Source organism: Condylura cristata, unplaced genomic scaffold (genome assembly GCF_000260355.1).
Source record: "Condylura cristata isolate star-nosed mole 26May11 unplaced genomic scaffold, ConCri1.0 scaffold00016, whole genome shotgun sequence".
Classification (NCBI taxonomy): domain Eukaryota; kingdom Metazoa; phylum Chordata; class Mammalia; order Eulipotyphla; family Talpidae; genus Condylura; species Condylura cristata.
Window position 1 is genome coordinate 31,334,389 of NW_004567117.1, and position 23,589 is coordinate 31,357,977.

At 53.4% G+C, this 23,589-nt stretch overlaps 1 protein-coding gene across 1 annotated transcript in view; it reads right to left on the reverse strand.

Annotated features, from left to right (window-relative positions):
- Window positions 1-13,359: 13,359 nt before the first annotated feature.
- The window catches only part of DYM (dymeclin), a 286,000-nt gene continuing 275,770 nt past the window's right edge, over window positions 13,360-23,589 (reverse strand). Inside the window, exon 17 of the mRNA XM_004684007.2 lies at window positions 13,360-15,615. Coding sequence (XP_004684064.1) covers window positions 15,466-15,615 — 150 coding nt within the window. The 3' untranslated portion in view covers window positions 13,360-15,465. The remainder of the gene's footprint in view (window positions 15,616-23,589) is intronic.

The following is a 23,589-nucleotide window of genomic DNA, read 5'->3' on the forward strand; positions in this document are numbered from 1 at the left end:
CATTGGGGGACATGGGAGTGCAGGACAGGAGCTGGGGTGTTGGCCATCCAGCTCTGGCCAGCCTCAGTGGGCTGGGTGACCTTGGGCAAGTCTTTCCCCTCTCTGGGCTGCAGGCCACAGCTGCAAAGTTTGGCCTTTTCTCAAGGACACCCCCCAGGGTTCCCCTAACCCCATATTCCTGGGATGCACCTGGCCCCAGGACATGAGCTCCCATCTTGGATCTTGGCTACAGACGCATAAGTTCTTTGTGCAAAGTGTCTGAGTGAGAGAGTGTGTGAATGAGTTATCCTAACTCCACAGTAGGTTAAGCTGCTTGACCCAAATATCCCCCAAGCCAACCAGCTTGTGCCTCACTCTGTCCCCTCCCTGAACCCCCCTAGCCTCTGAGCGTACAAAAGCTGGTCCCTGGGCAGGAGGAGAGAGGGACCAGTGCCATGCTGGCCCCCCACCTGGAGGCATGCCAGACAAGAGGAGGGGCAGAGCCGGGAAGACTTCACTGTCCAGGGAGCCCCTGGGCTGTCCTGTCCTGGCTGTCACTCTTCACCTTCAGCCCTCTTCCCCTATTCCAGCCCTCACTGCACAACTTGAGGGGTTGGGGGTCTGGGAAGGATTTGAAACCCCGCTGAGTTCTGTGCCTCTTCCAACCTCACCCACCACCAGAGGTCACCCCCTCTTTAAATCCTGAGTCTCTGGTGATGACTTGTGTTTTGGGGTGAAGTCTGATGTACCCTACCTCTCCCATTCCTTGACCCTGGGCAGCTCTGCTGTCCAGCCCCCTGAGTTTCTGAGGCCTGAGGTGGCCCAGTGTCACCCTTCCTGCCCTCGGGGAAGTAGCTCCAGGCCCGGTGGCTCTCCAGTCCAGACCCGCGTTTCCAGTGGTTTGTACTCACTGATGTGTTGACCCCACCGCAAGCTGGCGGGTCTAAAGACAGTCTCTTCATCTTCTCAGCTCACCCTGCATCGTCTGCCGCCCTCCACGGACAGAACCCCTGGTGCTCACAGCACCCACCTTCTTGGGTTACTTCTTTTTCTGGCCCAGGCCCCTGGGCTGTTCCACCACTCCTGCAGGAAAGGGAATGTGGCTGAGCGGGACCGGGACCTCGTTTGGAGTGGGGGGAGCAGGGTCCAGCCCATTTGGTCCCCCAGGGCCCAGAGCCACTGCTTGAAGCCTCAGTTCCCCTCCGCAAGCTGTGACTGCCCCAAGATGCAGGACATGACCCAGGAGACCACAGGCGTGCGGTGCTGCGGTCGGGGGCCTTCACTGCTCCCTTCTCGGAAGCAGGCACCTCCGACCCAGGGGCACAGCCCTCGGGTCCAGCCACACGTCCTGACCTTTGCTTCCCTGGCTCAGAAGCCCCCAAAGCTGCCATCTGTCACCGATGCCCTGGCTTCCTTCTACCCTCATGGCGAGAAATGCCTCATGCCATTCCCTTTCTTGGGGTGGGGGTGAGAAACAGCTCTGTCATCTCTTCTCTCTGTCTTAGTTCCCTACCCTCGCTGTCGCCTCCCGCTCTCCCGCTCCTCCCCAAGCGGGCCCCAGGCCCCTGGCTTCTCTAGCGAGTGAGGTGAAGGGTGACTTGGAGCCCAGGGGGTGCAGCAGCAACAGGCACCGCCCACCTGCTCTGAGGAGGTTGGTCAAGTCTTCAGGTGCTGGGAGTGAGTTCCCGGAAACATGAGCTCAGCTGCCGCGCCCCAGGGAGGGTGCTCCCTCCGTACCCCAGGGAGCCAGGGAGCAAGCTGGTGGAGACCCATGACCTCACCTCTCCTGGCTCCAGGCAGCAGCCCTGCCCACCTCAGGAGAATTCCATGACTCAGGTAAGAGGGCGGGGCTCTGCCAAAGTCTCAGAGCCAAGGTCACGTTGCCCGGCCACTCTTCTGTCCCTGCTGCCCCTGCGGGAGCCACATGCCTGATCAGAGGGCTCGGTTCTCTGCTTGGCTGAAGGAGACTCACCGGGGTGGGGGTGGGGGCAGTGGAAGGCAGCCCTGAAACACCAGTTCACGGGTGTGGGGGGGTGGGGGAGCAGTTGGTAGTTTGTGGGAGGTAGAGGAGATGGAAGCCCCACGCTCCTACCAGGATGGGGGGGCCTGGGGCGCAGCTAGGCAGGCATGACAAGGGAGTTGGGGTTGGGGTGGGCATCCAGGCTTGAAGGACGGACCTGGCAGACCGAAGGCACACTCGGGGTGTGCCCTGCTTAACTCCAGGGGGCGCCCCACACACAGGCGTTGATGCCTTCTCTGTCCATCACTCTCACCTGCCTGTCGTAACACCACACCTGCAGGGTCCCCGCACCTGCAGGGTCCCCGCACAGCAGCGTCTCGGGTACACATGTATTCTGCCCTGTTCAAAACCGGCAGAACTAAGGTGCGGTTGTGGCTGGGGCTCGGTACTGCGGAGTGGGCTTGGGGTGTCCTGAGTAGCTGACCTCCCATGGTTCTGCTCCCAAGGGTCCAGATCACCTCCTCAGTCCACCCTCGCTTAGCAGAGCTGCTCTCCACTCTCAGGCCCCGCCTCCTGCCTGAGTCTTGGCCGGGGGCCGCCTCGTGGCCTCCTGCTGCAGGCTTGGGTGCAGCTGAAGAGTGGTCTTGCCTGTGGTGCCCGAGAGGACTTGTGTCGCATCCGCCTCCCGAGGCTGCCCTCTCTCCCAACTCCTTCGCCACGGCCTGAAACACTCCCTTCGGCTGTGCTAACACCACAGATTCTAAGCAGCATGAGCTGTAGGCACCAGGCATCATCCATTGCTCAGATCCAGTCTACCCATGGCTTGGTAGGGAAATCAGTGATCACGCCTATTATGCAGGTAAGGAAACTGAGGCCCCAAAGATTGCAGAGCTGGAATCTGAACCCGGCTCACCCTCTTAAAATCATTATATCACACCACCTGTCCTCTTTTAAGTTTCCAGAGAGAATAGTCTCTCCCTACTGCAATCCTACTACGCTTTAAAAAAAAAAAAAAGGATTTATTTTTATTTATGTAGGGGGAGGGACGGGGAGATGATTCAGCAAAGACAGAGCGGGGAGCAGAACAGGCAGATCCACTGAAACACACTGGTGAGGGGAGCAGCGGGGAGACAGGAGAGGTCTGCTGTGCCATGTGGGTCAGCTCCCTGCCCGGGGATCAAATTTGCGCCGCAGTGGCCGGTGATGGCTTCCTAGCGCCGAGACTGTAACCCTTGCTCACACTTTATTGTCTGCACGTTGATTGAAAGACAGGAGCCAGGGAGGATGTGGAAGACAGAGACGGCCGCATCTCTGATCCACTTGACGTTGACTTCCGTCCCACTGAGGGACAGGGGTTCTCAAGTCCAGGTTTGTAGGAGTGTGACCTCCAAGTCTGAAAAGGGGATGAGCTTCGGCCGGTGTTCTTTGCTGGGGTACCTGCTTGCGGGCGTCCTCGGGAGGCCCGTGGCCCCCATGCTGTGAGGATGCCCAGGCACAGGGAGGTAGACCAGCTGCCCGCTCCAGCTGAGGTCCCAGTAGCAGCCAGTGTCAGCCACTGAGCCAGAAGACACCCTCGGCTCCCTTCGGCTGAGTCTCCCCTAGCTGTGGCGTCTTTCTAGCTGAGGCCCCGACATCACAGGGCAGAAAGGGCCCCTCTGCCCCCGAGCCACCCTCAGACACAGCACCAGCTGCGCCGACCCCCCGCTGTTCCTCCACGTTGCCGAAGCCACTCCGTAGAGGGGCTCCCCGGCCAAGTCTCTGTCCCCCCTTCTCCGCAGAGCCGGGGTGGGGGTGGCTCGTGGATATGGTGCTCTGGGCTGCGTTGCGCCCCTCCGCTATTCAAATGTAACAGTGCGAACTCCCAGGACCTCAGCTGAGACTGTCCGGAGGTGGTCCTTAAAGGTGGTGATTAAGGTGAAGTGAGGTGGTACGGTGGGTTAGTCCAGCAGGATCGGTGTCCTCAGAAGAGGTTAGGACACAGGCATGTGCGTGTGCAGAAGGGGGACCACGTGGTGACACGGAAGGCGCCGTCTGCAAGCCCAGGAGAGCGACCTCTGGAGAACCAACCGGCCTCCAGCACTACGAGAAGTAACATCTGTAGCTTAAGCATTCAGCCCGTATGTGTTATGGCCGCTCTAGCGGACTGACCCGTGGGTCGAAGAAGAGACAGGAGAAGGGGTGCCCGAGTGTTTGAGGGGGTGGTGTGGGGCTGACTTCAGATCAGGCTGTGCTTCCTGGGTGCGAGCACATCCACTCTGCGCTGGTCGGAAACGGCCTGTGCCCGCCGGCGGCTGGAGGCTCAGCTCCTCCGTGACACACAGTGGCCTGGGGGTGACCAGGGCGCCCTTCCAGAAACACCCCTCACCTCACCCATCTCCCAAGATGCCTGTGGCAGCAAGAGCCACCAAAGGTGCCCAGACACGTGTGTGAGAATGCCACCCACCCACGCAATGCCAATATGTCATCTATTAAAATTCCAGTTTTATAAACTTGTTTTAAAATTGCCCAAAGGACATGGAAAATAGCCCTGCTTTGAAGACGTGCGCACGCTGGAATGGCTGCTTCAGCCGACATCTGGTTTCCCCATCTCTGGACTGAGGGGGAGAATCTGGGTCTGTGCCTCCTGTACTCTAGGGGTGTTTCCACCCACCGGGACACCCCTGTTCTGCCAACACCATCCTGGTTGGGGCCCGCCCATCTGCGGGGTGCACAGATTTCTCGGAGCTCCTGGGTAGGGTCCTGCGGGGGACATGGCAGTGGTGCAGAGATGTCCCCTGTGGGACTGGCCCTCCAAGGGGAGGTCCCCCTCGCCCACACTCTCCAGGGCCCTGCAGCTTGGCCGGCCGTGGCAGGGAAACAGCTTCCTCCTGAGAGCAGATTCTTCTGCCTTTCCAGCCTCAGTCCCCCCAACAGCCTGTGCCAAACACCCCCTCCCCAGGGCAATCTCCTCAGAGGCCAGATTGCCCCCTCCACGCCCCACTTCATGGGATAGCAGAGGAGCGGGGAGGACCAGACCAGAATCAGGAAGGAGGACACTGCTGGCTTTCTGTGCCTCGGTCTCCTGTCCGGGACAGGGCCGCGGGACAGGGCCATGATGGCCAGAGGGCAGGTGGGCCGCCCTGAGGCTGCCCGGAGGTCCCCCTGGGAAGAGGCCCTGCCTGCCACTATAGGCTCACCCTCCGGCTGTGGCAGGGCTGTGGTTGAGCTGCAGGAGCCCAGGAAGACAGGGCTTGGGCGGGGCTGGGCCGGGGTGGCTTCCTGGAAGAAGCTGCGCTTTAACTGGGTCAGCAGGGCGAGTCCACAGAGGTGCCAGGGACACATGTTCTGCCCTGGCCACACGCCAGTTTGCTCTGCTTCCTCTTCCCCTACCCACCTGCCCCCTGGGCCAGGTGCTGGGCCCAACTTGGGTGCCCTCTCTCCCCGTCCCTATTTCAACACACGCTCGGGTGAACTCAGCCGCCACCACGAAGCTCCCAGCACCCACTGCCCACACCCCTCACTCCCATGAGGCACTTGGCTCTTTCATCTAGTGTGACTACAGTCTTGCTCCCCACAGGCTTCCATCCCTCTAAGAGCGGGGGACTGAGGTTCAGACAGGTGTGGTGGTAGGCGGGGACCATGCAGGAAACTGCTAGGTACTGTCCGAAGCCAGTGGTCTCCAGTGGGACTGGGGGTGAGGGGCGTACTGACCTCTAACCCATGGACTCACGCAGGAGGTGGCACCAGCTTCTGTTTTGAGAGCCCAAAGGCCCAGTCTCCAGCCATGCGCCCCTGGCCCAACTGCATTTAGTCACTTCTGCCCAAGCTGTTACGGCGGGCGAGGGAGGCAATGGACACTCCTCACGGTGGAGTGACAAGGGCCCCTGGTGCCCAGCACCTGACCAGCTGGCCCGCTTGTCTGTCAAAGAGGAGTTCTGGGCTCTGTCTCAGCACGGGACAGGAAGTGGTTGGGAGGCAGAGGCGGGGGCTGGAGGTGGCCTGGGCCGAATGTGAGCGGAGGCTCCGAGGTCGATAAGGGTGGGTCTTGTGGGGAGGAGGTGGGAGGCTTCCCACAGCCATCTCCCTGCCCAACCTGCCCCCCAACAGGAACTGGGTGGAGTGGGCGATAAGCTTAGCCCGGGCTGTGAGACCAGCAGGCTGGAGGACCCGCTCAGGTTCGGGGTTGGCAGCCTGAGGAGGCGGCTGCCTAGGAGGCCCCGGGCCCAAGCCGGGGGTCTGGAGACACCGCTCAGGCCGAGGGCTCTGTGTGCTCTGCTGCCGAGGGTTTCTGAGCTCCCCAGGCAAACCCGGGTGGGCCCCCACAGGAGCCAGGCCCGGCTGGGCTGTGCTATGGCGAGACAGATGTTTCCAGTTTGAGGATTCGGGTTGTCATCAGTTGTTTGTTCCTCACCAAACCCTGTTTCTTATTAAGCAGGCTCTGGGAGATGGAGAAGCTACCATTCCTCCGTGCCGCTCCATGGGGCTGGGGCTGGGGAGGGCTGGGGTGCTGGGGTGCACCGCCCTCCTCACACCTGGCTTTCCCCAGATTGACGTGGCCGGGGGCCTGGGACCATCCGTGGGTGCCTGAGTGGCCTTTTGCTGTAAGAGGCCTGAGGAGGGCTCTGGATAGGGGTCCTTAGAAGACCTGGCTCAGGCCTAATCAGAGGTTACACTGTGGGGTCCCTCCTCACACTGGCTCCCACTTCCTGCTTTATATTCCAGTATTCCTTTTCTTCTGCACAGCTGGTCCAGTCAGGCTGCAGATTAGTTTGTGCTGATGGTGGATCCCTGTCCTGGTCAGTGATGGTTCAGGAGTGAGTGGGAAGCAGGTCCTGGCTTAGAAATGTCAGGGTACCTCTGGGAGAGGCGCCCTACTCTCAAGCTGTGCTCTGGATGAGCTCACACATTGAGGCAACATCAGGGTCACGGAGCCCTCTTGTGACTATGAGGAGAGCCAGGCAGACAGGGAAAAAGCTACTGACAGACAGACTCTGGTTCTGTCTAGTGGTGTCAGGCTCCTCCTGATTTGGCCCCCTGTGGGATTCCCTCTCATGTGAATAAGACAAGCGCTTGTTTCTTGAGTGTTTATCAAGGTCTAGAAATTGTGCCAATTGGGCCTCTCTGGCGGCGTAAGGGTTAAGTCTCAGCACTGTGAAGCTATGGCAGCATCTGCACCACCCCGGAGGTGACCCACATGGCGCAGCAGACCTCTCCTGACCCACCCGCTGCTCCCCTCAGCAGTGTACTTCATCGACCTGCCTGTTCTGCTCCCCACTCTGTCTCTGGCGAAGCCTCTCACCCCTGCTCCTGTACACATAAATAAATAAGTCTTCAAAAACGAAAGAAAAAATGTGCTCATTACTGTCATTATTCAACAAATATTTCTTGAGGTCAGGTTTCTGGGGGCGGGGAATAGCGACACAGAAATGAGACATAAAACCCCCTGCTCAGGGAATTTACATTCTGCATGTTTCAAATGTTATCTCACTTAAGATTCAAACAACAGCATGAGTGGAAGGGACGGATGCCACAGTCTGGCTCGTGCAAGCCCCCCGCCTCCCACCCTGACTCCAGGGAGTGGGCTTTCCTGACACAAAGGATGGAGGACTTTATCTTCTCTTTCCAGGCGCCCCTGCAGCTGGTTCTGCTTGCACCCAGCGTTCCCCAAGCCGAGACACCCGCTGAGACTTGCCCGGTGGGCCTGAGGGCAAGGCGGTGCCCTTGGTTCCTCTGGGGCAGCGTGAAGCAGAGTTCAGTGGCTGGGCTCACCGCGTGGTTGGGAACACGCTGGTATTTTTCCTGACTGTGCAGTATCCAAGCTTAGTTCTCTACCCCACCCCAGAATGCCCCAAAATAAATGCTTTTCTGTCTAAATTAGCTCCTGTTGATGTGTGATTGCTACAAATAACATCACCTAAGCACGCCATTGACCTAGAGGAAGTGGTTGATGGGCCACTGCGTGTCCACCCTCAGAAGGTGGGGTGCTGCTTCCCCTGTGCTCAGGGGCAAAGGCCACGCCAGAGTCTGGGCTGGGCGAGGCCTCGAGGAGGAGGCTTAGAGAACATCTTCTGGGGGCAACAAGGTGCAGTGAGAACGTTGGGCAGGCGGGGATGAGGCCAGCTGACCAGGCCCCGGGTCGGTCACTCTCATGGGGAGTGCGAGGCAGGTTGCAGCCAGATGCAGCCAGAGTGGCTGGAAAAGGCGGGCAAGTCCTGGAGAAGGAACCCCAAAGCACAGGCTAAGCTGAGTATGTGCAAGGCTTCAAGCCCGACTTCCAACCACATCGACACGATCTTCAGAAATGAAGGCAGAGTGAATGTTTTCCACAAGTGGTCAAGTGACCACCTTGTCCCAGCAGCTCCACGCTCTAGCGACGAGTATAAAGCACGCTTCTTGACAGCCAATAGACACGCGACTGGAACCCTTAAATATCGTCTCTTGTCAAGGTACTGAGGCGTCATCCTCCTATATCCAAACTAGGGCACCCAAGGGCTTCACGTCGCAATGATTTCTTTTGTGTTTCATCTCATAAAATTCTGCCGATTGCTCTCACTGGCTTCTCTTTGACATCCCTCATACGCAGTAAAAATTCTCCCGCTTCGTGTTTCTCCAGGACAGTCTTTCCAGATCTTCATCCAAAGCACTGATAAAAAAGGTAGGCAGGGGGCCTTCCCTGGCGGCGCAGCGGGTTAGTGCGAGTTCGATCCCTGGCTGCGGAGGTGAACTGGCAGACTTCTCCTGGCCCGCTCGCTGCTCCACTCAGCAGTGAACTTCCTCAGTCAGCTTGTTCTGCTCTGTACTCTGACACTGGTGAATCCTCCCACCCCAGCACCTCTGGCCTGTACCCCATTTCTGTATGCACAAATATATAAATCTTAGAAAAAAAATTGGCAGGGCAGATAAATGAAGATGATTAATGAGTACATAGGGACCCCCTAGGGCCCTGGGGCCCGTTTGAGGACCACTGTTTTGGTTCAACGTTGCTTTGCTGATGACCAGTTCTGGGCAGGAAAGGCAGTTCTCAGCTCTGTTGCGGTGCTGAGGGCCTTTTTTTTTTTTAGATTTATTTATTTGTTCATACAGAACCAGGGTACAGGCCAGAGGCTCAGGGTTGGCAAGAGGCTTCAACAGAGACAGAGTGGGGAGTGGAACAGGAAGATGGACAAAGTACACTGCTGAGGGGAGCAGCGGGCGGGTCAGGAGAGGTCTGCCGCGCCATGTGGGTCAGCTCCCTGCCTGGAATTGAACTCGTGCTGAAGTGACTTTAGCTTAATGCTGTGCTTTAACCTGCTGTGCCATAGGGGAGGGTCCCCTGAGGGCCTTTTTTGAGGCGCTGCTGGACGCAGTCGCATTCACACCCACATTTCTTTCGGCCTTACCCTCTTTTGCTGTCAAAAGCAGCAAAATTCTCAGTGACCCTAAATTGTTTTCACTGGGTCTTCATATAGAAAGATACAGACAATGAGGCCCAAAGAAACTGCATTCAGGCCAGAGATCTCAGTGCGGGGCTGCGGAACAGTTCGGAGTGTGGAAGACAGGGGGTCCAGGGCCCTCCCCTTTCAGGCACAGGGGCTCCCTTGTTCCCCAACAGTAGCAGGGTGCCTATGTCATGTAACTCCACAGCCGCAGGTGGGAGCTGGAGCTGGGAGAAACACCTCAGTGTCCCCAGAGATGACACTTAGGACCCACGGTGACGGGCGGGGAGAACGAGGATCCAAATTGGAACTGGATGGGGGTTGGGACCCGCCTCTCCCGGCCTGCGTGCCTGCGGGGGCCCAGCTCTAAGCCTTTCTCCAGCACAAAAAGATGCCCTTTGTTTTACTCTATTGCGCAGGGGGGCTGGGCCGCGGTGAGCACACGCCCTGGCTCGTCCCACACAGTCTTCCTGGAGAGGCTGCTCTGCCGAAGGCCAGGAGGCCTGTGGGACTGGGCCAAGGCCACGGGGCCAGTGAATGCCAGCGTGGCAGGAAAGGGTCAGGCTTGGATCCAGGGTTCCCCTCGGTCGCCCTTAGTGGCAGCCGCGAAGGCACCAAGAACCCAGAGGAGGAAGTGAAGGGAAGCAGCGATCTCGGATCTTGTTCTTTAGGGCTGGGTGGTGTTTCACGTCTTTCTGTGGGGAGAAGCTATTTTTGTCATCCCTTGCAAATAACCACCAAAGTAACACTCAGCTACACTGAGTGTTTTTCACATTGAGCTGTGAATACTTAATGTCTCTTAGGCTATTCTAAATGGTACCTACACCTTTAGAGTTTTACTTTCTAATTGTTGCTGGTTGTGTAGAAATACAAGTGATTTTTGTTATATGACATGGCTCTAGAAATCTTGCTGATTCTATTAATTTATCGGTAGGTTCTTTGAGATTATCTATATACTTAATGATATCATCTGCAAATAATAATGACAGTTTATTTTCTTCCCATCCAATCCAATCCTTTTTTGAACAACATGACTGCACTTGGCTAAGACCTCAGCTATTATTTTGCCCTGTGCTACAATGAAGTGGAAAAAATTTTAGAGGACAGCGGTGTATCCACCATCTAGATTTTACTAAGATTACCATGCTCCTTCCTACCTGTCTTTTTGGCCTTCCAGCAGTCTGTCCTATTTTTCCCAAACTACTATCCCCCACCCCAAGTCTTTTTAAAGTAATTCCAGACTCCAAGACAAGTCTCCCTGAATACTTTGGCATATACACTGTTATCTAGTACCATTTTGAATAGAAGTCAAATGGACATCATTTCTTAATCTTAGGAGGAAAAGGATAATTTAAAAGTGTTGCATTTGCTGTAAGATTTTTTTTTTGTAGATAATCTTTATCAGGTTAAAAATTTCCCTATGTTTCTATTTTCTAAACATTTATATCACCCAATATTGTTTAGTTCTATAAAAAAAATTTTTCCTGTTTACTCTGAGACCAAATAGTTTCCCCTTGTTATTCACTTTGTGACTTTTTAATAAGTACAATTTAATCAAGACACATTTTTACACATTGCTATTTACATATTGATTTCTATTTGCTAACATTTTAAGGACTTTTGCACTTCTATTGAGATTGGCCTTCAACTTTAATTTCTTACACTGTTCTTGTCAGATTTTTGGTATTTTAAGACAGTGCTAGTCTTATAAAAATGACATTGGATACTTGCTATTCCGCAGAAGAGTATGTGTTAAGAGTAGCATTATTTGTCTGTGAAACGTTTGAATTGTGAAGCCATCTGGGGCTGTAGATTTCCTTGTGAGATTTAAAATTATGGATTAAATTCATGCGACAGATATAGGATGGTCCCAATTTTCAAGATTTTTTTTTTGGTCAATTTTAGAAAGCTGTTTTTTAAAAAAGAAATTTGTTCATTTTACCCAAAATTTAAAAACAGCTTCATTGAGGCATAATCGCCATACAGAAAGTACACATTTGTAAAGTGTATACAATTTGATGGATTTTGACATATATAAACTCAGGAAACCATCATGACACTCAAGATTGTCTCGATTCAAAATATATTCATATTCCTTTAACATCTGTATGATTTGAAGCAATCTATTTTCATTTTTGACACTTCTAATTTTCTTAAGGGTATGTGAACTAATGAAGTCTGCCCGTTGTATGTCTAAACATGCCTTTATTTCTTCCTCATTCTTGCAGGATATTTGTCCCACTTAGAAATTTCTACGCGGTTGGGCTCCCTGGTGTCCTAGGGGGTTGATTCTCAGTGCTACCACCACAAGGCTCACCGCTGTGGCCTGTGGTCGCTCCCCGGGCAAGGAGCTGACCCCCATGGCACGGCAGGCCTCTCCTGACCTGCCCACTGCTCCCGTCAGCAGTGCATTTCCGTCTGTCTGTCTGTTCTGTTGCCTACTCTGTCTCTGGTGAGTCCTCTCATCACCCCCCTACCCCAAGCTCTGGTCAGCGCTCCAGTGCAATGCAAAAATAAATAAAATCTTAAAAAAAAAAATGTCTAGGTGGGCAGTTGTTTTCTTTCACCACCTTAGAGGCCGCGTTTCACTGTCTTCCACTGTTTATGCGGTGAAATTAATGGTCAGTTTAATTGTTGCGCTTTTGGTGGTGACCCCCTGCCCAAACTATTTTAGTTTTTTCCCCTTTGGCTTTCAACGGTTTCACTATGGATCCAAGTGTACGCTATTTATTCAACTTGAGATTTGCTGGGGGTTCTTGAATTTATATGGTTTGATGTCTTTCATGAGTTTTGCAATCGCTCCTAACCAATACGTATTTAATAACTCATCCTTTTACTCTTCTTTTGAGATTAGTTACATTTAGGTCAGACAACCTCATTGCATCTGGTAAATGGTCTACTCTCTGGTTCTCTATCTTTTTGACTTTTTCCCCTGACTTTTCACCAGAGCTGACAGGCCAGTATTATCAGGCTGACCAGTCATAGGGGCCTGCACTTCCTCTGCGGGTTTTTGTAAATTCCAGAGACTAAGTCTGAGCAGTTGGCACTTTTAACCTTGTGTGCTCAGATTAGGGGTTGCCATAAATGACCTGACATGGAGTGGTTACTGCTAAGTCTCCGTTGCTTTGGTTGGGGAGTCCCATAATATATATATATATATATATATATATATATATATATATATATATATACTGTGCTTAAATTTTATGCTTTGACTTAAAAAAATGCCCCATTTGCTGTGGATTATGTGCTATACTTTACTTCTCAGTGTTTCGTACTCTTAGGAAGCTTGGTGCTTCATCAGAGAACAGAAATCAAAGACAACGTGGGGCAATACGGACACCCTGAATTTGGCGTCAGAAGACCCAGAGGCTCAGTCCCTAATATCAAGTGGCAAATACTGCAACTGCAGGCATAGTGCCTAGGAGGGAATTAAGAGACCCAAAGGGCTGACCTTGTAGACTCAAGCTTCTAAAGTATCAGCTGGAACTACAAGTCTAACTTATGACTGACAAGCAGCACAGAGCGACTCAGTTATACAGCGCTCAAATGCCTGACACAGAATTCTGCTCTCCCCCAATACAGTATGTTGCCAAAGTATGATCTATCACAAAATTTCGGGCCCTGAAGTATCCTCCAGTCAATGTTTCTCTTAGGTGTATTTTACAAGCTTGGAGAAGTTGCTGGTCTTTCTCTATCTCCCACTCCCTCAGCGCCTGCGATATCCTCCCGAAGCAAAGGTGGGTCTGGCCTCTCTGTCAGGGGCCATCCTTTTTCTCTGGTCCGCCCTCGAGCCGCTCTACATCCAAGTCCCTCCGCACTGTTGAACTACGAAATGCCAAGGTCACAGGCTTGTGTTCACAGGTCCTGGACAACAGCTTCGAGGGATGACTGTGGGGCCTAGTTGTAGTGTTGGGCTTCTCTGGCAGTGCCCTGCCCTCGTAGTGGGGAAGGTACAAACGAAAGGGGTGATTTCTTGATATAAATCTTTTTATTTGAATTAAAAAAAAAATAGCATACGGTCAGAACCATCTGTTGATGCCATCCTACGATGACACCTTCATACCAGGATAAAGTCAGATGTTAATTCCACCCTGACACGTGAGGGCCCTGACAGTGTCTCCTCACACACATTTTTACTTTGTGGAAAACAAGAAAATTTCCAAGCAAATTAACACTCGACTGTATTAAAGTTTATCATTAATTTCTTTATTGCCAAGTAATAAATCTTTCACAAAAATAGGCGCCTGGCAGCCTCGAAAGACCAGGCAGCACTGCGTGTCTGCGGTCGTTTCAGGCCAGTGAGCACTTCTGCTGTGTGGCTGACGGGGTGAGGGGGCGAGCAGGGGGAGGCTCTGGTGAGTCGGGGATGCTGGGCAGCTGGGAGACTCAGCCCCGGGGAGAGGCTGAGCCTCTCTGAGTCACCTTTGGGGGGCTGCTTGTCTCTCGCCAGAAGTGACAGTCCTGTACCCAGTGACTGTCCCCTGGCACTTGGGGGATGGTCCTGGGGTCCTACCAGAGACTCCATTAAACACTTTGAGTTTTGATTTAAAAAATGGAAGTGAATCAAAATGCTTCGGAAACAAATTAAAGCTGTAAATCATTTCCCCACGTAGGAAATAAAAATAATTGCTACCTGAAATGATAATCAAATCAGTTCCCCCTCCTGAAAGGGCTGCTCCTTCCACCTTCAAACTGCCTGCCCCCCCCGCCCCATGACTAAGTGAGCTGTTATAGTGCTTCTGCTGCTGGGCTGGGCAGGCTGTGTGGCCTTCAGTGAAGGGAGGCCCGAGGCCAGACAGCTAAGAGGCTGTGGCCCAGGAGGAGGCAGGCGATCTGCATCTGTCTCATGGCCTACCCGGTGGCGACAGCCCTTCCTCTGCTGGCCTTGGAGGCCTCAGTCTCGGCAGCTGTCCCCACCAGGGAGACGAAGCCACCCAGCCAACCTCGAAGCCTGCCGGGAGGATGGAGTGGCCAGGCTTTTCGTGGTGGACGGCACACAGATGTGCACTGACCTGGCAGAAGGGCGCCCCACCTTTTACGGGGCCCGATGTGAGCCCAGATGGCTCCTCCCTGGCCTCAGAAGGCAGGGACGGAACAAAAAGTCAGGGCCAGCCCAGGGCATGTGGGCAGGAGGCGCTGGTCCCCGATACACAGCAGTGTCTCGTCCAGGCAGGTCTCCACTGGGAGGGGCCAGTCAGGGGCGCAGGGCGACTAGGCAGGGCCGAGCACTGGCCCTCACTGACCAGCTCCCTGCGCTCTGCCCTCAGGGGAGCTCCCCTCCAGCTCAGGCGCCAAACACTCGCATTGCAGAATTTAAATCCAAAGGGCTTAAAAAGAAAAGAAAAACATGCTTTCCACCTCACGGGGAACACTTACTAATCGGATCGGTCTCCCTTCTGTCCTACTAGTCTGGTTGAAGGAAAAAGACTGCTTTCCAAACGAAGCTTTTCTTTTTCCAATGATTAATACAAAGTAGATTAACTTAATTTGTGCTAGACTCCAATTTAATTCTGGCTACAGCTCAGAGGCCAAAACCACTGAAAAGCTGATCTGGGCTTCACCCGAGGAGCCATTTCTCTCTCTGAGGGAACGACACAGAGGGTCCAAAAGGCTGCGAGCCCGTTGCCTGGGCAGAGTTTCTTAGTTTGTGGTCCTCTGGGAGGCAGCCACATACGGGACTTCACCACCTTAATTCCCTTCCTGTCATCTTCTCAGATTGATTATTTCTTAATATTGAAAGAAACACATACCCCCAAGACCAAAATACAAATCTTGAACATGCAAAAAAAAAAGTATGTCCTGGTGAAGTGTTATATGCCGGAGGCACCCTGGAAAAGCTCTAGATTTTTGGTTTAGAAATAAAATTGCATGTGGAATAGCAGGTTTTTACATTTATTATGGTTATGTATCCCCCGACCACCCACCCCCTCTTTTTGCACTACAATCTAAGCTGAGTGATCTACTGCCAACTGGCACCAACTCTTCAAATCCAAGTGTGCAAGGGAAACACGCCTGTGTGATTCTCTTTACCGAAGATACACTGGCAATCTGTCTACTTCTGTTCCCCAGAGAGAAACGACTAGAAGGGCTGCTTGGCCAGAGGGGCAGGGCGTGAGGCGCGACCTGCCCTCAGTCGGAATCCATTGCGAACAGCTGGATGTCCTGTGGGCTCCAGTACAGCCCCACTGCCGAGTTGTAGACCAGAGACCAGACGTAGGGGATAAAAAACTCCTCAGGCTGCTCCTCTTCCACATATTTGAATTTCAATTCTGGAAATTTCTGCAATGAAAACAAGATGATTTTATAATCTCACAGTTCTACACACAAGCAAAAGCAGCAGAAATGTTAAGTGGTGTGAGCAGGGCGCCCAGCTCCCTCCGTTGACACAGGGCCTGGGAACTCCGGGGCTGTAGGGAATGCTTGCTTCCTGATGACTCCCCAGAAGGAGTAACTACCTGGAGGGAAGACAAATAGCCCCAAAGGCCATGAGGAGGGTAGGGACAGAGGCAGCAGCGAGGTAGAGGAGAGACAGCACAAAATAACACCTCACCCGGGGTGGCAGACGGGTCCAGAAAGATTCTCCACTGCACAATGCTGAGACCTGGGTGTGGTGAGGACTTTCCCTGACACTGCTGCACTGCGACCTCAGAGACAGGCTCCCACCCACAGTGGGACTATGGCCACGGTTCTGGGCGGGGGCTACCTGGGGTGGCTCTGGCACTGAGAGGGGGCTGCTGGGGAGACTCTCCCCAGAGGCTCAGGAGGGCCTGAGCCCCACCTCCATGACCTGGCCATACTCTGCTGTCAGGGCGGTCAGGGCGAACCTCTCAGGCCAGCGTTCCCAGGGTCTAAGCAGCATTTCACTGTAGCTCTGCACCACCATCTGGGCTTTGGATTTTCTAATTTTAACTCCTGACCTATTTATCCAGCCAGGGCAGAGGAAACGATTCTCTGTGCAGCAGCCCAAGGAGCCCGCTGACGGTACACAAACCCCCGGGGCCTCTTGCTGACCACGCCACTCCAGGCAGGAGTGGCTGTGGTTTGGTGACCGTGTCCCAGGTGGGGCAGAAGGGGGCAACGGTGTCCTGAGAGGACAGGCAGGGCAGGGGCAGTGGAGAGAGGTCAGAGGAGAGGGGGCGGGAACAGCCTCCAGGCAGGCCCACACGCGCCATATTCTAGCGCAACGCAGACGCCCTGGGCGGCGGCTTATCTGCCTTATTGGCTGTTCGCGCGCCACAGACAGGGGCCAGACCCTTCAGTCTGATAGGTGAAACAGTGAAACCATAAATGAGACACCCACACACGGGGCACCCACGGGGCTGCAGGCCCAACAGCGAATGCATTATGTCTCTCAACCCCACTCCCCCTTTTAAATCCAACGTGTGTTTATCGGGGTGTTTCCCATCATCCACCTTGACCCCCCAGCTCCTCGCCTTCCGTTAGCCTCGCTGTCCCTCCTGAGGGCTGGCAGAGGAGCGCGGAACAGCCAACCCACAAGAGCACCGTGGGGCGCAGCGTCTGGGGTGGTGTCCGCACGCCACTGGGTGTTTCACATCGCCAAGTGGGAGTGGGGTGGGGGTGCGGCGCTCAGGGGGGCTCTCTCTCCTGTTTCTTTCGTGCCCCTTCTGGAGAGTATAGGGGAGGCACACCGTGCGTGGCACACGCTGGGGCTGCCGTCACCCCCGGAAGCCCGCAGCCCTCCCTCATTCCACTGGCGGGCGCCTGCTGCTCTGTTCTGTGCGCACCAGGGACCGAGGGGACTGCAGCCACCAGGCCCTGCCCTTGCTGAAGTGCGGTCTTGGGGAGGAAGAAGTCACAAGGCGGCAGTGGCCACAAAGGCCAACCTGCTCCAGAGGCTTGCGGGGGCGGGAAGAGGCAGGGAGCAGGAGCAGGGGAAGGAGCCAGCCAAGGGGGGGCGGCGAGCCGGGGACTCTGGGCTGTGTGCTGAGGCTCCCAGAGGGCTTAGAGCCTGGGGGTAACCTGGTGAGAGAGGCGCTGGGCAGTGTGGAGAAACGGGGCGCATGGGGCAGGCCTGCTCACCAAACCACACGAGATGACTAGCTGGGAGGGTTTAAAAATACTGAAAGTAAAGGGGGCCGGGGAACGACGCACAGGGAGTTACAGTCATTTTTAAGTTTGTAATGACAAGGCTAAGGGCTGGATCCTCAGGGCTCCAGGATGATGACAGAGGGGCAGACTTCTGTGGTACGTTTTGAGTTAAATCTTGAGGAATTCCTGAAGAGGGTACTCTGGTCTTGGATGTCACTTCAGCGTACCAGCCAGTCTCTCCCCATCTGTTCCGGTTTCAGGGAAAACCAGCTCTCTGTCCCATGCTCCCAGGGCACTGTGCAAACACGGGGTTCTATGAGTGGCCCCAGCTCCAGTGTTACCTCCTCCTAGGTCCTCCCCTGCATTCTGCACCCCATACTTGAGTCCCCTTTGCAAAACTGCTCTGGTTGAGTGAAGGCCTGGGCCCCTACAGACGGTCAGAGTTTTGAATCTGTACACGATCATCACAGCAGGAGCCACGGCCTTGGAGGGTGCCGAGGGAATGCCGGTCACGGCGATCTGGAGGACGGCTTCTGCTGGGCTTTTGGGTCAGTCTGGTGGGAAAAGTTCGATCGGCTCAGAGATGTGGCAGTACTTCCGGAACTCACGGGCACGACCGGCGCTCACTGAGGCTCCCAGTTCTCCCTCCTCTTATAACCTCTCAGTGAACGCTGCGAGTCCCTCCTGCCCGGGCCAGTGTTGTCTGTGCATCAGCTGGGTGGCCTCTTGGGGTTGGGGGTGCCTGGCATCCTTGAGGAGCCCTCTCACACACTCTGTGCTACTTCTGGCCTAGCGTGGGTGCCTCACGTTTCTGGAGATGACGACAAGTCTTAGTCATGGAATTAGGTGTCTTACAGGTAGCAACACATCGGCCGCCTTTTCTGTGAAAAATCTGTGTGTATTAATAGGACGCAACTGAACGCTTCCTGTGCACCAAGCCCATGCGGAGGACCTGGCCGCAGCATTGGCATCTGTCACCGCCGTGTCCTACTGAGGCCAACGTGGCCTCCCACACGGACCTTGACAGAGGGAGGAGGCAGAGGTGGAGGTCTGAGAATGTTAGAGCCCACTGCCTCTGCCTCTTTCAGCTGCAAAAACAGCGTCCACATTTCACATGGTAAGGTGGCCAATGAGATGTGCTTCTTGTTAGAAATGACTTAAAGATGTGAAACCTCTTCCCTATTCTGTGAAATATTTGAGGGCTTCCCGATGAAGGCTTTAGGAAAGGCTAGGGCCCTTCCATGAGACAGCTGTCTGCATCTCACAGAAGGGTACAATGGAAATAACATGACACGTTCTTTTGTAAGAAGCCTCTCCAGCGAAATTACAGAAATTCAGGCAAGAGTTGCTTGGTGGGCTGGACCGCCTGGTTTTGGGGAAATTTCATGATTACTCAGAAGGGCCAATGAGTCAAAGATGCACGTGGTCACGTGTAGGCAGGTGCGGACAAGGCCCTGGCACCCAGGCCACTACCCTTTCTGCCTCCAACTCAGATGAAGATGCCTCATTGTCCCATCGGCTCACGTTTATGTCAAAACAGTAACCCACCCTCCACCCCCATCTACAAAGGCCAGGCTATTTCTTCAAGAAGGTTGAGACATTTCTTCCAATCGGAGAAAGTGGAAGAGATATTTAGCCAGAGATAACCACGGCTTTCCAGTGTGGTAAACAAACTCTCAATGTTGGGGACACCAAGCAAGAGTGGTGGGAACATGCAGTCTAGGTAAAGTACAGGACGGAACCCGGAAAACTGAAGAGAACAGTGCGGATTTTATCTGTCAATAGCAAATAGGTAGAGATAATGATGTTTTTCACCACGCTGGTCAATGATTCTTTTTATAGAAGTGCGCCATAAGAACTCTGCAATCAGTGCTGAGATTCCGGCTGGCGGACTGATCACCTATCACCAGCAAACGTGCTCAAGCACTTTCCTACTCGTTTCATCTTTGAAGTAACTAGAAAAAACACTCCAAAGACAGGAAGATAATTTGAGTTTTAACCCCTTCTTTTCTAATTCATTCATCCTTTCACTGGGCAAACATTCACTGAGGCCCTACCTGAACTGTAACTGGGATAGGCCACACCCAACCGCAGCATCTGGGAGTTAAAAGTCAAATCCTTACTGCTGGATAACTCAAGCCAAGTCTCATACCTGCCCCAGACTGGGGCTCTTCAAAGTTAAAAGTTTATTCTGAGGTTTTGAACTGGTCTCTGTCACGGGGTTGTGACAAACATGCCAGATGACTCACGTGAAAGGGTTCGGATGGCGCACTCAAGAAGTGCTGGCTGTGACGGTGACATGCAAGTGTGAGGCATGCTCTCCTTTCACCACTTCCAGTCATCAAGTCTAAGGCAAACAATAGCTGACTGGCCTGTCCTAAGACTGTTTTTCCTATGACACGCAAATGAACACTTCTCACTGGTAACCCTGCTGTTTCTTTGAGGAAAAAAAAAATATATATATATATATATATTTATGCATATAGAACTGGGGTATGGGCCAGAGGTGCAGGCGCGGTGAGAAGACTCACCAGAGACAGAGTGCAGAATAGGCAGATCGATGAAGCACACTGCTGAGGGGAGCAGCAGGCGGGTCAAGAGGTGCCACGTGGGTCACCTACGGGGCTGGGATGGAACTCGCACTGAAGCGGCTGCAGCCAGCTCGCAGTGCTGTGTCCTAGCGTTGCTTGACTTCTAATGTCAGAAGCATAGAGGACCTGAGTGCGCCCTGCAAAATCCCAGGGACAAAAGGGCTTTAAAAAAGTGACAGGCTCATCTCCATGAACATCTATAAAGAGCGGAGAGGTCCTGAGGCACCACTGCCTTCCTTCTCAGTCATTACTCGTGGAATGACGAGCAAAGTAAATGGATACTTGCCTTCAAATCTGCAAAACTGTGTTGTTTTATTAACTCATCTGAAGAGGGGCTAGCCTTAAGGTGGGCTTTATTATCGTAATGAGGGTAGAAGGGACACTTGGACATATCTGTCAGAAGAACATGCCCTGGGAGTTGAGGGCCTTCCTGTATTATTGATTACATGGCGCGTTCAACACCACCCAAGGTGCAGTCAAGGGTGTGGCACCTAATCCCTGAGCTGCCAAGGACTGGAGTGGCCTAGGCTATGCAGAAGCCCAGTGCCTGCCTGGGAAGGGCCCCAGGTATGTTCCACTTTACCCAAGACCACCTGATAAACAATACAAGTGGGCATCTCTTAGCTCGATGGTTTCTTTCTTTTGAGACAATCACTGTTTATCTTATTTGTTGCCTTGCCCATGTCTGTCTCCCCCAGATACAGGACATGCAAGTGTTTGCTGAATGATGAGGTAAAGTGAATGAATGACTTCAAATCTGCACAATAATCCTGGGTATACAACAAGTATGACCCTATTGAGTAGATAAGACACCCCAGGCTCTGAAGGAGAAATACACAACCAAGAGGACAGAACCAGTCAGTGGTAGAGCCACAGGCTGAGTGACACTCCCTAGAGGCCACAGGTGAAGTGTCTCTTTAACGCAGACACTAAGTTCCCTGTCTTCCCAAGCAAGGACAAGGCGCAGTCCATTAGTGGCTGCCACTGCTGTGTCCCTTACCTTTGTCTCTGAGTTTCCTTGCTGTGAAGGGTTGGGATGGACCTCCAGAACCCGACCAGGGGTTCAGGCAGCCCCAGACTGGGGATCATGAAGGCCTGGCTCTGCGCTGGCTCAGCTACTGGCAAGCTGGGAGTTTGGGGCAAGTCATGGCATCTCTTCAGGGCTCAATATTCTCACCTGGTGTAAAGGAAGGAGCTCTGAGCTCCTTCCAAGTCGGACTGGGTGTGGTTTCATGAGGTGACTCCAGGAAGGCCTGTACCTGTGTGCTCTCTGCCATGCCTCCCAGGCCTCCTGGGTCCTCTTGGGCCGAATGGGCCGGACTTGGGTTCAGCTGCCACCCTGAATTCGAGCTAGCTTCTAATTAGCCTAGTAGTGGCAGTCTCAGGGGAGAGGGTAAGTATCTGCAGGTTTCTGAGCTGTCCAGTGGGTTGACTACAGATGCTTTTAAAGGCTGAGCCTCCCAACTGCTTAAATTAAGACAAGTATGAGGCTGCTGGGCAGCTCTGTGGCCTGAGAGCTTACAGTTAGTTAAGTGGGTGCAAGTTCCAGGCCTGGCCCCCTGCCTGTACTGGCCAGTTAGCACTTGACCATTCAGAGACCAGACTAAGTCACTGTCTTGGGACTGGACTGACAGGAGCCCGAAGAGCAAAGCGTGCACGCACTTCCATTACTGCCAAAATGTTAACATGCACACAGCATGTATACCCTGACGCTCTCAAGGCAGGTGAGCTGCGAGGTGTCATTTTCACCAGTACTTAAAAGGTTCGAAAAGGTGCTTTCTTTCTTTCCTTTTTTTTTTTTTTAAGATTTATTTGTACGTATAAGAACTGGGGTGCAGGCCAGAGGTGCAGGGGCGGTGAGAGGATCGACCAGAGTCAGAGTGGGGAGCAGAACAGGCTGACTGACTGAAACACACTGCTGAGGGGAGCAGCGGGGAGACAGGAGAGGTCTGCTGTGCCAGGTGGGTCAGCTCCCCGGCTGGGGATAGAACTCAAGCAGCAGACAGCTGTCTAGTGCTGTACTTTAACACCTTGTGCCATGAGGGAGGCCTGGGACTGGCTCTTTCTGTAAAGCTTCTGTTTGGAAAGCACAAGGTAAAGGCTTCCTTTTTCCTGCCAAGAGTTGTTTTTAAGACGATGCACTGGGAACATTTTAAAAGGGTGAATAATAGGCATCCACGGTACGAGGGTTTTGAGAACACTATTTAGTCAACACAACCGAATGTGAGTAACTCACTGTGGCCAAGCTGCACTTAATTTAACCCCCTTCCCAAAACTACCTGTTTGTCTAGCTGGCTAGAGAGTCAACATGGTTTGAGACCTAAATAGACATTCTTAAAAATATGTGCTCCTCTTATATGTCTTCGAGGTTTGAGAGCTAAGGAAAAGAAACACAAAAGGTTTTATTTAGTACTAACGGACACTTGGGGACACATTTTGTCAGGATTCAGTCCAAGAAATGTCATAATGTGAATGTCAAATCAACAGCCTAGAAAAAGTCCCTCTCTCCTCTCGGCAACTCTTCGAGCCTGTGGAGAACAATAATGCCATCCTGTGATGGCTGAGGGAAGTCCAGCTCCCTCACTTGAGCGTCTTCATTTCTGAGTGCCAACAGGCTCCGCTCAGGCCTCGCCAGCACTGACACCCGCCCTGCTCTCTCTGCTGCGTTTCCTCTCTCGACTTCTCCGGCTCCCTCTGGGCTCCAGCGAGTGGTGGTTGGGTGGAGGTGCCTGAGCACCAGTGAAGAGGGTGCTGAGACGGTGGTGGACGGGCTCTGGGGCTCCAGGTGGGGTCTGCTAGTCAGGGCAAGAATTCCCCTGGAGTGCTAGCAGAGGGAGGGTGCTGGTCACCTCAGTCCCAGGGTTTTGTGGCTCTTTCTGGATTGTGTCCTGTGACTCAGCTCACCAAGGAGAGAAAACCCATCTCTCAAGTTTGGAGCTTGGTCTCAATCCAGAGCTACTTACAACGATGCTGTTGTTTTGATTTTTGGAGCCAGAGGTAATGCTAGACTCTCAAGTTTGGCCGGAATGTTTTTATCAGCTCCAGTGAATCAAGCCACCGCAGTGGGACATCCGGACGCCCAGCCCAGAGACAAAGCGAAGGTCTGATTTGGTGGTTGAGACTTGGGTACAACAAGCAGACCAAAAACTTGAAAGACTGTCTCTGCTGTCAGTCATGTGATCTGGTGAAAACCCACAGGAAGTGCAGTGAACAGATGTAGGGCTCAACTGCAATCATTTTATTACCACAAAAGTTCAACGGAGTTTTCCTTCTTCCACCCAAAGATTACACAGATAGCATCAGAAACTCTAGCAAGCACCTGGCAAGGCTCCAGAGAGTTTAGTGCAATTTAAAATCAAATGGCTACACAGTACATTAAAAAAAATTTTAAAAAACAAAATAAAGCCCCGAAAGGGGGGGTGGGGGTGGGGAGTGGCCGACGGAGGCAGCAGGCACTGCCCTCAGATGGTGCCGGTTAGGATGGATGAGGAGAGTTATGCCAGCGGCACGTGCGGGCGATGGCGGAGGCCAGGGATTACCAAGGTAAGAAGACTAAGAACAAGCGGGGAGCCTGCCACGAGACGGAGGGGCAGTGCCCGGGGGACGCTCTATC